General features: G+C 34.7%; 1 protein-coding gene across 4 annotated transcripts in view; it reads left to right on the top strand.

Moving 5' to 3' along the window:
* The window catches only part of ANKRD12 (ankyrin repeat domain 12), a 156388-nt gene that overhangs the window by 133146 nt on the left and 9196 nt on the right, over positions 1-14046 (top strand). For all 4 annotated transcript variants that reach the window (XM_045849633.1, XM_045849634.1, XM_045849632.1 and 1 more), the window contains 2 exons: positions 314-5016; positions 9489-9587. In XM_045849633.1, coding sequence (XP_045705589.1) covers positions 314-5016; positions 9489-9587 — 4802 coding nt within the window. The remainder of the gene's footprint in view (positions 1-313; positions 5017-9488; positions 9588-14046) is intronic.

The following is a 14046-nucleotide window of genomic DNA, read 5'->3' as shown; positions in this document are numbered from 1 at the left end:
AACCCATTCCCCTGGTTTATGGACTTCTGCTTTATAGTATGCATATTTATATTATATATTTCTGATACATGTATTGTAAATTCAGTGTATCATGTGCTTTTAGAGGTATGAGGAAAGCCCATGCTGAAGCAGATTCTCCATAAAATTTTTCCGTGACACTGTAGCAGATGTATTTCTATTGCATTATTCACCTATAAATCTGAAATTTTTTTAATTATTTGAAATATTTATATTTATATGCTATATTTTTCTCAGTCTTATTTTTCTGACAGTTATCTTTCAACCAACAACAGATTTCCTTTTCTTATTCTAGATTCTGAAGAGGCTCAATCTGTAAATCCTTCCAGTGTCGATGAAAATATTGATTCTGAGACAGAGAAAGACTCTCTCATCTGCGAAAGTAAACAAGTGATTTCCAAAGCACCTCTTCCATCTGCCCTTGATGAGTATGAATTCAAAGATGATGATGAAGAAGAAATAAATAAAATGATTGATGATAGGCATATTCTTAGGAAAGAGCTACGAAAAGAGAGTGAATCTGAAGTAGAAAAGAATAGTTTATTTGCAAAACAGGACAAAGCTTTTTATCCTAAATCATTTAAAAGTAAAAAACAAAAGCCATCTAGGGTTCTATATTCAAGTTCTGAAAGTTCAGATGAAGAAATTCTTCAGAACAAAAAGCCTCTTCCTACTCCATGCTCTGTCCCTGAAATGTCAAATTCCGATATACAAACCAAAAAGGAATACGGCGTTTCTAATGAACACAAACAGAAAGGCAAAGTTAAAAGAAAATTAAAGAACCAGAACAAAAATAAAGAGAACCAAGAGCTGAAGCAAGAAAAAGAGGGGAAAGAAAATACCAGAGTAACAAACTTGACAGTTAATACAACAGCAGATTGTTCAGAAAAGACCAGAGAGGAAGGAAATTTTAGGAAATCTTTTAGCCCTAAAGATGATACTTCATTACATTTATTTCATATTTCCAGTGGTAAATCTCCCAAACATTCTTGTGGACTAAGTGAAAAGCAGTCAACACCAGTAAAACAAGAACACACCAAAACATGTTTATCACCAGGAAGCTCTGAAATGTCATTACAGCCTGATCTTGTTCGATATGATAATACAGAGTCAGAATTCTTGCCAGAAAGCTCAAGTGTAAAATCTTGTAAGCATAAGGAAAAAAACAAGCATCAGAAGGATTTCCACTTAGAATTTGGTGAAAAATCAAATGCTAAAATAAAGGATGAAGATCATAGTTCGACATTTGAAAATTCAGATTGTACACTGAAAAAAATGGATAAAGAAGGCAAAACATTAAAAAAGCATAAATTGAAACATAAGGAAAGGGAAAAAGAAAAACATAAAAAGGAAATTGAAGGTGAAAAGGAAAAATACAAAAATAGGGATGGTACTAAAGAGCTGCAGCGGAGTGTAGAATTTGATAGAGAATTTTGGAAAGAGAATTTTTTTAAAAGTGATGAAACTGAAGATATGTTTTTGAATATAGAACATGACTCCCTAACATTAGGAAAGAAGTTGAAGTTGGAAAAAAACCTAAAAGATGATAAATCAACCAAGGAAAAGCATGTCTCAAAAGAGAAGAACTTTAAAGAAGAACGAGAAAAGATTAAAAAAGAAAGTGAGAAATCCTTTAGGGAAGAAAAAGTAAAAGATTTAAAAGAAGAAAGAGAGAATGTACCTATAGACAAAGAAGCAGAATTCAGTTCTTTAGGTATAAGTGCCAGTGAGGAATCTCATTCAATGGAAAAGGAAATAGAAATTGAGAAACAAGAAAAGCACATAAAAGAGAGTAAGGAAAAATCTGACAAACGATTTCAAAGTAAAGAAAAGGACATTGAGAAAACTGAAAGAAAAAATTCTGAAAAAGAGAAAAAGATAAAACATGAGCATAAGTCAGAAAAAGACAAATTAGATCTTAGTGAATGTGTTGACAGGATAAAAGAAAAAGACAAGCTATATTCACATCATACAGAGAAATGTCATAAAGAAAGTGAGAAGATAAAAAATATTACTATTAAAAAAATGGATGATAGAGATAAAAGTAGAGAAAAGATGGATAGAAAACATGACAAAGAAAAATCTGAAAAAGACAGGCATCTAGCAGAAAGCAAAGAAAAGCACTTGATGGAAAAAAAAAACAAACAGTCAGATAATAGTGACTACACTAAATCAGAAAAAAGCAAAAACAAAGACAGGGAGGTAGATAAAAAGGAGAAATCTAGAGATAAAGAAAGTGTGAACATATCTAACTCGAAACACTTCCAGGAAGAGAAGAAGTCAAGTGTAGCAGATGGTAGTAAAGCACAATATGAAAAAGCTTTATCCCTTAAAGAAAAAACAAAAGATGAACCTTTGAAAACTCCTGATGGAAAAGAAAAAGATAAGAAAGATAAAGATATAGACAGATACAAAGAACGAGATAAACATAAGGATAAGATTCAACTAAATAGTTTATTCAAACTAAAATCTGAAGCAGATAAACCCAAACCTAAGTCATTACCAGCATCAAAAGATATTCGACCTAAAGAAAAGAGGTTAGTGAATGATGATTTAATGCAGACAAGTTTTGAACGAATGCTAAGCCTTAAAGACTTAGAAATAGAGCAGTGGCACAAAAAACATAAGGAAAAAATAAAGCAAAAAGAAAAGGAACGATTGAAAAACCGTAATTGTTTAGAACTTAAAGTAAAAGATAAAGAAAAAACAAAGCATACACTAGCTGAGTCCAAAAATAAAGAACTTACTAGGTCAAAGAGTTCAGAGTTGACTGATGCTTATACCAAGGAGAAACAATCTAAAGATGCTGTAAGTAGCCGATCACAATCTGTTGACACCAAAAATGTAATGAATTTAGGGAAGTCATCTTTTGTCTCAGATAATAGCTTAAACAGATCTCCTAGATCAGAAAGTGAAAAGCCAGGTCTCAGCTCCAGATCTGTATCCATGATTTCTGTTGCTAGCTCAGAGGATTCCTGTCATACTACAGTGACTACCCCAAGACCTCCAGTAGAATATGACTCTGACTTTATGTTAGAGGGTTCAGATTCCCAAATGTCCTTTTCCCAGTCACCTTTTTTGCCAATTGCCAAATCTCCTGCACTTCATGAAAAGGACTTGGATAGCCTGGCTGAACTGCCAGAGCGGATTAAACCACCATATACAAGCAGACTTACAACATCCCATCTCCGATCATCTTCTGTAGAAGATGTTAAAGTAGTTACAAGTGAGGGGAGACCAACTGTGGAAGTTCGAAGATGCAGCATGCCATCTGTCATTTGTGAACATACAAAACCATTTCAAACAACACCAGAAGAAAGCAATCAAGGTGGCTTAGTTGTGCCAAGAGATACTTGTCCTTCTCCCAAACCTGAAGTATCTTCAAATGTGCCTGAAAGAGAACTTTCAAATGTGTCTAACATACATTCCAGTTTTGCATCCTCTCCAACTAGATCTATAAACAGCAAATATATTTTAGCTGATGTAAATGTTATCAAGAGTACTGCTCCAGTGGGCACTTTGATGGACAGTCCTGTTCATTTAGAGCCATCTAATCAGGTTGGTGTGATCCAAAACAAATCATGGGAGATACCTATTGATAGACTGGAATCAGTAAGCACCAATGACTTTATTGGCCCAAATTCTAGTACACCCGATCAAGATTCTTCTGTTCAGCTGTTTTGTAATTCTGAAAAAATATTGAAAGAGCGGAATACTGATTTATTATCCCTGCACCAGACTGAATTGTCAGTAAACTCTTGTGCTCAGGATGCAGCATCCTTTCTGCCTTTACAGCAACCTGGCTCTTTCTATAGCCAATCACTTTCAGATGCTGAATCTATTTCAAAACATACATCTTTGTCATATGTTGCCAATCAAGAGCCAGGTATTTTACAACAGAAAAATACAGTTCAAATTATCAGTCCTGTTTTAGATACTGATAATGAATCTACAAAGGATATGGAGAATATTTTCACCTTAACAGATGTTCAAAAGACAGATGCCTTTGTTACAGTGTACTCTGAAAGCACTATTCAAGAAGCATCACCAAATTGTGAGAAGGCTAGTGCTTTGCCTGTATTACCATTAGAAAAGGACTTGAACACGAGTGATTCTTCTTCCCAGCTAAATACACAGTATTCATTTAGCAAACTAATGTACAAGTCTTCCAGTAGCCATGAGGTTGAAAATAGCACTTCTGATATTCAGGTTATTTCACATGAAAAAGAAAGCAAACTGGGGAGTTTGGTTTTAGCTCATTTGAATGGTAAGTGTGATTCTGATTTATGCGAAATGAATGCAGGAATACCAAAAGGAAACCTAAATGAACAAGATACTCCAAAATTATGTCCTGAAAGTGAAAAGTGTTTGCTTTCCCTCGAAGATGAAGAATCACAGCAAAGCACTTTATCCAGTTTAGAAAACCATTCACAACAACCATCTCAACCAGAAATGCATAAATACGCTCAATTAGTTAAAGTAGAATTAGAAGAAAATGCTGAGGATGATAAAACTGAAAACCAGATCCCTCAGAGGATGACTAGAAACAAAGCAAATACAATGGCAAATCAAAGCAAACAGATTCTTGGTAGCTGTACACTATTACCAGAAAAAGATAGTGAATCTTCATCTCCTAGAGGAAGAATAAGATTAACTGAAGATGATGATCCTCAAATTCACCATCCACGAAAAAGGAAAGTGTCACGTGTGCCTCAGCCTGTGCAAGTGAGTCCCTCCTTACTACAAGCAAAAGAGAAAACTCAGCAGTCTTTGGCAGCCATTGTAGATTCTCTGAAACTAGATGAGATTCAGCCATACAGTTCAGAGAGAGCAAATCCATATTTTGAATTCTTGCACATAAGAAAAAAAATTGAAGAAAAGCGCAAATTGTTATGTAGTGTTATTCCTCAAGCACCTCAGTATTATGATGAATACGTGACATTTAATGGATCTTATCTCCTGGATGGAAACCCCTTAAGCAAGATTTGTATTCCCACGGTAAGTAACCTTGGTAATACATCTGCAATGCTGCCCAATAGATATATACTGCAAGTCACATAAGGAGTGTTTTAAATTTTCTAGTAGCCACATTTTAAAAAGTAAAAAGCAAGTATGTTAATTTTAACATTTTATTCAGCCAAATGTATTCATAATACTATTTCAAAATATAATCAGTATAGAAAAGTTATTGAGACATTTTGTGTTCTTTTTCTTTGTACTAAGTATTTGAAATCTGGTGTGCTTGCAGTACATCTCAATTTAAACTAGCTACATTTTAGTAAGTGCTCAGGAGCCATATATGTGGTTAGTGACTACCTTATTGAACAACACTGGTCTACAATATTTTGTTTTTCCTTAACTTTCCCTTTTGTCCTAAAGGGACAGATTATGTTTTTGTTTCTTTAACGAGTAATTCCTTTGTGTGTGTGTGTGTTTTTTATCCCTTTCTGTCCATCTTCTCTGGAACCTTCCTCTATTAAAACATTTCTTAGTATATTTTCAATTTTTCCTCTCCATTGGCCTTCATCCCCCCACTTTGTACATATTTGGGTCTCCTTCATCCTGGGGAGAAAAAGTTACCCCTTGACTGTCAGTTCATCAAGCTCACCCTCTCTGTTTCCTTCACTGCTGCACTCTTGGAGTCTGTTCCTTATGTTTCCTGTAATCACTTCCTATTCATCCCATGACTGTTATGCATTGGCTGTGGTCAACAGTAAGCTTGTAAATGCCAGATTCATTGGCCTCTTTCTTTTTCTTTGTACTTGATCTTAGTTCCATTTGATATTGTGACCATCTTGGTATTCATAAAATTTCCTTTCCCCACTCCTGCCCTGGTCTTTCTTGATGGTGCTCTTTTCTAATTCACTGGCCTCACTGGCTAATCCTATCTCTCTTTTAATGATTCTTTTACCCACCCTTTAAACATCAGAGTTCTCTAGGAATTAATTCTTCATTCAACTTTATGTCAGTATGATCGATCTTAATACTGTGGTTTCGGCAGTTTTTCTTGTGCCAATTAGTCCCCAAAATTCCTTATCTAGCTATATACCATCTCTTGTGATCTCCAGAATCACATATAGGTGCATCCTGGGCATCCCTTACCTAAATGACTTTCAGATACCTGTCATATAATAGGTATGGTTCTTTAGGAAGCTAACTCTGGAATTGTGTGTGAGAGAGTTATTTGTAAGTGCTATCAGGGACAATACCTGTGTGTGAGGGAAGCATAACTGGGCAGATCAAGAGGTTGAACTGAAATGCAATTGCAACTGTGACCTCAGGTGAAGCCACAGGAACTCTGGAGTAGGATGGCATTTCTGATAAATAGCCTGCACCCAGACAAGAAACATGACCTTGGTCATGCCAACTCTCTTCCCTGAAAGGTAATTCTTAGAGAGGAGCTCCTACTAGACCTGTCAGCCAACACTCCAAAGAGTGGGGGATCAGTGCTTCATTCCTGAATTGGGGTGTGGGAGTATTTGACCATACATCATGACATTCCTCAGATTTCACACAGGCTATAAGGAATGATTTCTCTCTTCCTCAAAAACAAATCTTTACTCACAAAGTAGAAACCTATTAGTAACCAAATTCTAACCATTCTATCTTAGAACTTTCTCCAGAATTTGTACAGAATCTGAGGGCCCTTAACCTCTGCCTTGGTTTAGGGCCTTCATCATTATCTCTCATTTAGAACATTATAGAAACTTGTTCACTTCTTTTTTCTCCTAGTCTCTTTCTGCTGGAGCACCCTCTTCTATTGTTACATTTATATCCCTTTAAAACCAATAAAAAGCTGTTTTCTTATTTAAAGATCTCAGCTGTGATTAGCTGACTTCCTGTTGCCTACAGCTTAAAATCCATATTTAAGCATAGCATAACCATTCATATTCTGACACCAATCTACCCTTCTGGCTTTATTTTCTCACTACTCCTTCCAAACTCACCCAGTGTATTCACCAGACTGAACTCTTCTGTGGAAATCTCATTTACTACTTTTGGTACTTTGGCAGTTGTTGTTCTCCCTAACTGAAATGTTGCTCTCACCAGGCCCCCTTTTTTATCCTCTTTTTATGCCTTTGTTTCAGCTGTGATGTCACCTCTGAAATCTTATCAAAGCAGAATTGCTTGTGTCTTCCTTATACCTCACCTATAATATATGTAATTAACTATTTATGTGTCTCCTTCTACCTCTCAGGTATAATCTAATGAAGGGTTAAGGCACTGACTCTTGTAGAATAAATCCCAAGTTTATCTTCAGCCATGAATACACTACCGATTTCCATAACTGTGTTTGTAGCTGTTTCTGCAACTGAATGTCCCACAATATCTTTAAAATCATTGTGTCTAATACCAAACTAGTTTTTCTTATCTCAAATGTGTTTTTGCCCTCTGCTTTAGTTAGTATCATTATCTACTAATTTCCCAGACTGAGGACCCAAAATTCAACCTTCACCTCTTCCCCTGTGCCCTTCCATCATATCAGTCACTAGGTTGTGTTGATTCACCTCACTTTCATTCCTCTTCTCTTTCCTACCACTGCCACACAAGGACCTCATTGACTCAAACTGTTTACTCACATATTTGAATATTGCATAATCAAATATTCAAAATATTGCATATGTAAATAATTCATAACTATGTGCTAAGAATTGTGCCAATGGGTGTCAGAAATAAGCAAAACAGATGTTCTGAAAAGCTGTCATGGATTCTAGTTTAGTCCCTTCTGTCAAGCTGGCCTTATTATCTGGGTTCCTTATAAAAGATACAGATCTGACTTTGTGACTACCCAGTGAAACATCTTTAGAGACTCCCAATTTTCTACATACCAAAATCCCCATCATTGCATACAAGGTACTTCCATACTTTTCTAGGCTTGGCTGAGTTACTACTTTACTGTACGTACATGATGGCCTAAGGCTGTGTTATATGCCATTTCACATCATGCCCTTGCACATGTTCCTTCTTTAAAGCCCAGTTCAGAGAAGATCAAAAAGTTTGAAGACGGATGGTTTTTTAGTCTCACATCCACAGAATATACCTGATACTAGTGTCTTTTAAATCTTAAAAGACAGACTTTTATATTACCCAACTAGTAATAAGCAACAGTAGTAGATTTAAAAGAATAGAGTTGTAAGTAAATTTGTCATTCTTTGAGCAAAATAATTTGTTAATGATTCAAAGAATATATGCTAATTTTCTTGTTTTCCTTATTACTCCTTAAAGGTTAAGAAATTTTAAATGAAATATATTGTATCATAGGCTAGAAACAGGTTAACACTATAAAAACACTTTTAAGCCCTTATGAGTGTGGCACAGTTGGTTGGGCATCGTCTTGCAAAGCAAAGGGTTGCCAGTCTGATTTCCAGTTAGGGTGCATTAGCTGAATTGCAAGTTCAGTCCCTCATTGGGGCCTGTATGAGAGGCAACCAATAAATGTTTCTCTCTCTCGTTAATGTTTCTCTCCTTCTCTTTCTCCCTTCCCCCTCTCTAAAAAATAAATAAATAAAAATTTTTTAAAAAAAACAAATTAAAATTAGAACTTTGTACAAATTATTTCACTAAAGACAATTTCTAATAAGCCATATTAGGTTGTCTTTTAGCACTATGTGCTTATTGATACATATGTATATTTGTATATACAACATGACACACACATTGTGTATATGTTTTGTGTGCCTGTGTTTACTATCACCTTTTCTTATTCCTGCAAAGATGATGTAACACTAGTTTAATTCCATTGCAGCAATTAAATTAGAATTTAGTTGTATCAAGTATCATTTCAGAAATAGGTAAAAGCAGAGCTAAGTACTATGTTTGGATGTAGTAGGGAGGTTTTTGTTTGTTTTTAATGAGAATTACTAAAGTAGAGAAACACACAGCTGCTTAAAGGAAGCCTGTATAACTTTGCAAAACTACAATAACAACAACCCTGGCTGGTGTGGCTCAGTTTGTTGGAACATCAGTTGGTTTTATTCTAGATCAGGGCACATGCATAGGTTGCAGGTTCAGTCCTTGGTCTGGGCACCCAGGAGGCTCTCATTTTTTAAAAAAACGCAATAAAAAAGATAAAAACTACAACAATAGCACCAAATTCTACTTTTACTCCTAATAAATTTAAAGAAGTTTACAGGACACAAATCAAAACACACACATATATATATATATATATAAATAAATGATACATATATATATCATTGTAATTCAAAACACACATTGTCCTGATAATGCTGAAAATAATTATAAGCTAAGATGGGGGAGGGAGATGTAGATACTTCTGGGGCTAGGAGAATATTCAGTGTTTCAAACAGTTAAATTGACTGAAAAGTTAATTGTATAATTTTACTATAATTTAATTCAGAGCACATCAGAATTTATATCTTTTATACACTAAAAGGGTTAATATTTATAATGTAGCCCATTGTTGTAAATAAAACCTAATACTTTTAACTACATATATTTTAAATTAGATTACACCACCACCTTCACTGTCAGATCCACTCAAAGAGCTGTTTCGGCAACAGGAAGTTGTAAGGATGAAACTACGTTTGCAACACAGCATTGAAAGGGTAAGAAATGTTTACATTTACATTTGTGCTAAAAAATAACAATAGATTACAAAGGTCTACGGTTTTTTGTGAATTTTTCTAATTTAAAATCAGTTTGGGAGAAAATGGTTTGTTACCTTGTGCTTATGTGGTAACATGGAGAATTTTTAAGCCTGTTTTCAGCATAACTGCTCCCATGTTACCATTTATGTTCAGTATTTTTTATACATCAAAAATGTTATTTTTTGATGTATAAAAATCTCTAATAATTTCTTACCATTTGTTGAATTTACAGAGCTCTTGAACAGTGAATTCCTAGTTAGACATTAGGATTTCCACATTTTAGAATTGTTGCTAAGTGCCAGCTACTTTAGTGCAAAATACAAAAACTGTGTTTACTGGTCCGTATTTTAGTATTCCAGTTTTCAGTGGTTAGTCTTGCTATGAAATGACAGGAAAAAAAACTTCCACATTTATAAAAATCATAAAAGTTATTTCACTTTGGATTGACAAAAGTACAACACCTTCTTAATCTTTGGGGAGGGTTAGAGATTTCTGGAAATGTGATATGACATACTTACATAAAACCTTGTCTACCACTTCTTTGATTCATACATGATTGATTCCCTAAGGCAGAGGTTCTTAATCTTTTCTGTGCCGTGGACTCTTATAACAATCTGGTAAATATAAAACCTTTTCTCAGAATAATGTTTTTAAATGAATAAAGTGATTTATAGCTTTACAATGAGAACAAATAAATAAAAGAAGCACTGATACAGAATTTGCAACACTGTGCATGGCCCATGTCATTGAGCAATGTGTTAGCAACAAGTTAGGTCACATCACATATCAATAGCTGTTTTTAACTATCAAGCATGTATACAGACAGTTAAGAATTGTCATTTAAAAAAAAACAAACAAAGCCCTAAATGACTAGAAGGAAGGACTCAATAAAGATCAGAGCAGAAATAAACAAAATAGAGTCTGAAAAAAAATACAAAAGATCAGTAAAACCAAGAGCCGGACAAGATTGACATTTAACCAGACTCATCAAGAAAAAAAAGAGAGAGGACCCTAATAAATACAATTTTAAATGAAAAAGGAGAAGTAACAGCTGACACCAAAGAAATACAAAGGATTATAAGAAAATGTTATGAATATGCCAACAAATTGAAAAATCTGGAAGAAATGGGTAAATTCCTAGAAACATACAATCTTCCAAACTGAATCAGGAAGAATGAGAGAATCTGAAAAACAGATTGCAACTAATGAAATCATGGTTATAATAAACTCCAAACAAATAAAAGTCCTGGACTGGATGGCTTCATAGGTGAATTTAACCACACATTCAAAAAGAACTAACATCTATTCTCAAACTACTCCAAAAAATTCAAGAGAAAGGAAAACTACCAACCTCATTTCACAAGGCCAATATCATCCTAATTCCAAAATCAGGTAAAGACACTACAAAGAAAGAAAATTATAGGCCATTATCCTTGATGAATGTTGATGCTAAAATCTTCAACAAAATATTAGCAAACCAGACAAAGCAATATATTTAAAAAATCCTACACTATGATCAAGTAGAATTTATTCCAGGAATACAAGGTTGGTACAATGTCCACAAATTGATAAACACGATATACCACATAAATAAAATGAGGGATAAAAACCACATGATCATATCAATAGATGCAGAAAAATTATTTGAAAAAATCCAGCACCCATTTATAATAAAAACTCTCAGCAAAGTGGGAATAGAAGAAACATACCTCAACACAATAAAGGCCATATATGACAACCTACTCCCAACTATATTATTCAGTGGGTAAAAACTACAAGTGTTTCCCTTAAAATCAAGAACAAAACAGAGATGTCTGCTTTTACCACTCTTACTCAGCATAGTACTGGGAATCCTAGCCACATACAAAATTAATATTCAGAAATTGATGGCATTTCTATACAGCAGTAACAAAAGTACCAGAAAGAGAAACTAAAACAACAGTCACATTTATAATTGCAACAACAGCAAAAAAGATACCTAGGAATAAATTTAACCTATACTTGAAAAATTATAGGACATTGAAAAAGAAATTGAGGAAGATAGAAATAAGTGGAAGCATACACTGTGTTCATGGATTGGAAGAATTAACATCATTAAAATGTCCATGTTACCCAAAGCAATCTATAGATTCACTGCAATTCCTATTAAAATACCAATGGCATATTTAACAGATCTAGAACAAATACTCCAAAAATGTATTTGGAACCAAAACAAGACTCCAAATAGCCTCAAAAATCTTGAGGAAGAATATAGTTGGAGGGGATCACAAAACCTAATGTCAAACTCTACTGCACGGCCATTGTAATAAAACCAGCTTGGTAATGGCATAAGAACAGGCATATAGATCAATGGAATGGAACAAAGAGCACAGAAATCAACCCACACCTTTATAGTCCATATTTGACAAAGGAAGCAAGAGCATACAATGGAGTAAAGACAGTCTCTTCAGTAAATGACTTTGGGAAAATTGGACAGATAAATGCAAAAAATGAAAGTAGACCACCAACTTATACCATACACAAGAATAAACTCAAAATAAATAAAAAATTTAGGTGTAAAGTCGAGACACCATAAAAATCCTAGAATAAAACATAGGCAGTAAAATCTCAGGCATCTCTCATAGAAATATTTTTGCTGATATACCTTCTAGGGCAATGGAAATAAAGGGAAAAAATTAACAAATGGGACTACATCAAACTAAAAAGCTTCTGTGCAGCAAAAGAATCTGTCAACAAAATGAAAACGAAACCCATTGTATTGGATGAAAGAAAGAGAAGGGATTAGCTAAAGAATATGTATGTATTAACCCATAGACAACAGTATGGTGATGCCCTGAGGGAAGGTGGGTGGGTGCTGGGTGGAGGCAGGCAAAGAGGGAAGAAATGGAAACAATAAAAATAAAGAATCGTCATTTGAACTGTGCAGTTTGCAGAACCACAATAAATAGGAAAAATGACACATCCTTCTACATACTGACAAACAAGCAATTAGAATTTCACAATACTACAAAGCAACTTAAATGTCTGACTAATGTGAAAACAAACAGCTTTACCATTTGTTGGCTAAATAAACTTCTAGCTGCAGAATTTCTTAGTTGTCCAGCCATGTTGCACAGTTTACACAGAAAACTGCCATCATGTGTCATGAAGCAGCAGGCCTAATTATTAGAATTTCAAAGAAGAAATTAGTATGGGAATATAGGAGCAATATCTGCAAAAGCTATAATATGAATTGAAAATATTTGATTCCTGTTCATTATAGATACAGATGAAAGTTACAGATACTTCTGATATTACTGTAGTTTATGGCATACATTCATAATTGAAAAAAATACCAGTTGGAGTTTAATGCAAAGACACAGTTTTTTCTACTCCAGATATACAGATGACCTTCCCCCTATTTTGTCCATAAACTTCTGGCAGTGTGAGGAACCCCAGGTTAAGAATTGCTATTCTAGGGTTATTTTTCTCATAGAAAATGATAACATTTCAATGCTGTACTCAGTGAATGAACACAACTTGCAGCCAGAGCCCCTGGCCGTTACCTCACCTACCCCCCTGCCCCATTCTGCCTCCCAAAAAACTAAGAGGGGATTCACATAACCCATTCTCAGAAGGTATTGTTTGAGAGGCTGTGCTCTAGATGTTCAAAGATACAACATTAAATGATGATCTCAAGTATAATATTGTATTTAGGCTAGTATTAAAACAGTATATCTCAGTTATTTTAGGGAAAGGGGCTTGACTTGAAACATAAATTTATTTATCATATGGTATTAAGGGATTTTTGGTTATTGCTTTTAATGTCTACTGGACTTCAACCAACTTTTTAGGAAGACTTCCACCTGTTCATTTCTCAGCCTCTGATCAAGTTTTAGGATATTTATCACTTTAAGTCCTACCTTAAACTTGTACTTAAATTTAAAAATCATGTCAGACTGACTTCTCTTTTGAGTATCATTTATCACATAAGAATTTACAAGAGATTAAATAGGACTATGTTTCCTTGTTTTTACTAAATTGCACATACAGTAAAACTCTACAACAATACTTATTTGGAAGTAACGTGGCCACATTCACCAACTGAAGATGGATCAAGTTCTTGTCAGTTAATGGGAGAATAGGGAACATGGTGCAGAGAAGACCAACCACACCCATAGTATTCTCTGAGACCAGCCTCCCCAGACAGAGCCAACAAAATGATGAATGTCATATAACAGGGATTCCTAGAGTTACTACCTCTGTTCTTGAAGTTCTAACCAGCCACGGGTCCCAAAATTGTCCTTATTGATGTTTAAGCCAAAAAAGGACAGTTACCACCAGATAGCACAAGTCTGTAACCAGGACCAGTATGGGTTGGGAACTGCAGATGGACCCTAGAATTTGCAGTCTGCTAAAGACAGAAGATTGCCTGGAT

The sequence above is a fragment of the Phyllostomus hastatus genome, unplaced genomic scaffold, assembly GCF_019186645.2.
Source record: "Phyllostomus hastatus isolate PE091 unplaced genomic scaffold, TTU_PhHast_1.1 phas_contig_80, whole genome shotgun sequence".
Lineage (NCBI taxonomy): Eukaryota > Metazoa > Chordata > Mammalia > Chiroptera > Phyllostomidae > Phyllostomus > Phyllostomus hastatus.
This window is presented reverse-complemented; position numbering and strand designations above follow the sequence as displayed.